General features: G+C 72.5%; 1 protein-coding gene across 1 annotated transcript; it reads right to left on the bottom strand.

Annotated features, from left to right (window-relative positions):
- Nucleotides 1-109: 109 nt before the first annotated feature.
- Nucleotides 110-403, bottom strand: Tco025E_07762 (uncharacterized protein; the record flags this gene model as incomplete). Its single annotated transcript, XM_029374621.1, has 1 exon — nucleotides 110-403. A coding segment is annotated over one exon (294 nt), but the record flags the coding sequence as incomplete, so codon positions are not given.
- Between the last annotated feature and the right edge of the window lies 1 nt (nucleotide 404).

The following is a 404-nucleotide window of genomic DNA, read 5'->3' as shown; positions in this document are numbered from 1 at the left end:
TTTACCAACGGCCTCCTCCCGCTCGCGCCGGGCCTCCGCCAGCTCCGACGTCAGCCGCTGCACCTCCTGCGTCAGGGTCGCAACCGCCTCCTCCTGCTCCCGCGCAGCGTCACGCCGACATAGTCTCACCGGCACCAACGGCCTCCTCCCGCTCGCGCCGGGCCTCCGCCAGCTCCGACGTCAGCCGCTGCACCTCCTGCGTCAGGGTCGCAACCGCCTCCTCCTGCTCCCGCGCAGCGTCACGCCACATAGTCTCACCGGCACCAACGGCCTCCTCCCGCTCGCGCCGGGCCTCCGCCAGCTCCGACGTCAGCCGCTGCACCTCCTGCGTCAGGGTCGCAACCGCCTCCTCCTGCTCCCGCGCAGCGTCACGCCGCATAGTCTCACCGGCACCAACGGCCTCC

Source organism: Trypanosoma conorhini (genome assembly GCF_003719485.1).
Source record: "Trypanosoma conorhini strain 025E chromosome Unknown Tco_14.4_contig_00629, whole genome shotgun sequence".
Taxonomy (NCBI): Eukaryota; Euglenozoa; class Kinetoplastea; order Trypanosomatida; family Trypanosomatidae; genus Trypanosoma; species Trypanosoma conorhini.
Note: the sequence above shows the minus strand (reverse complement) of the source record. Positions and strands in the feature narration are given on the sequence as shown.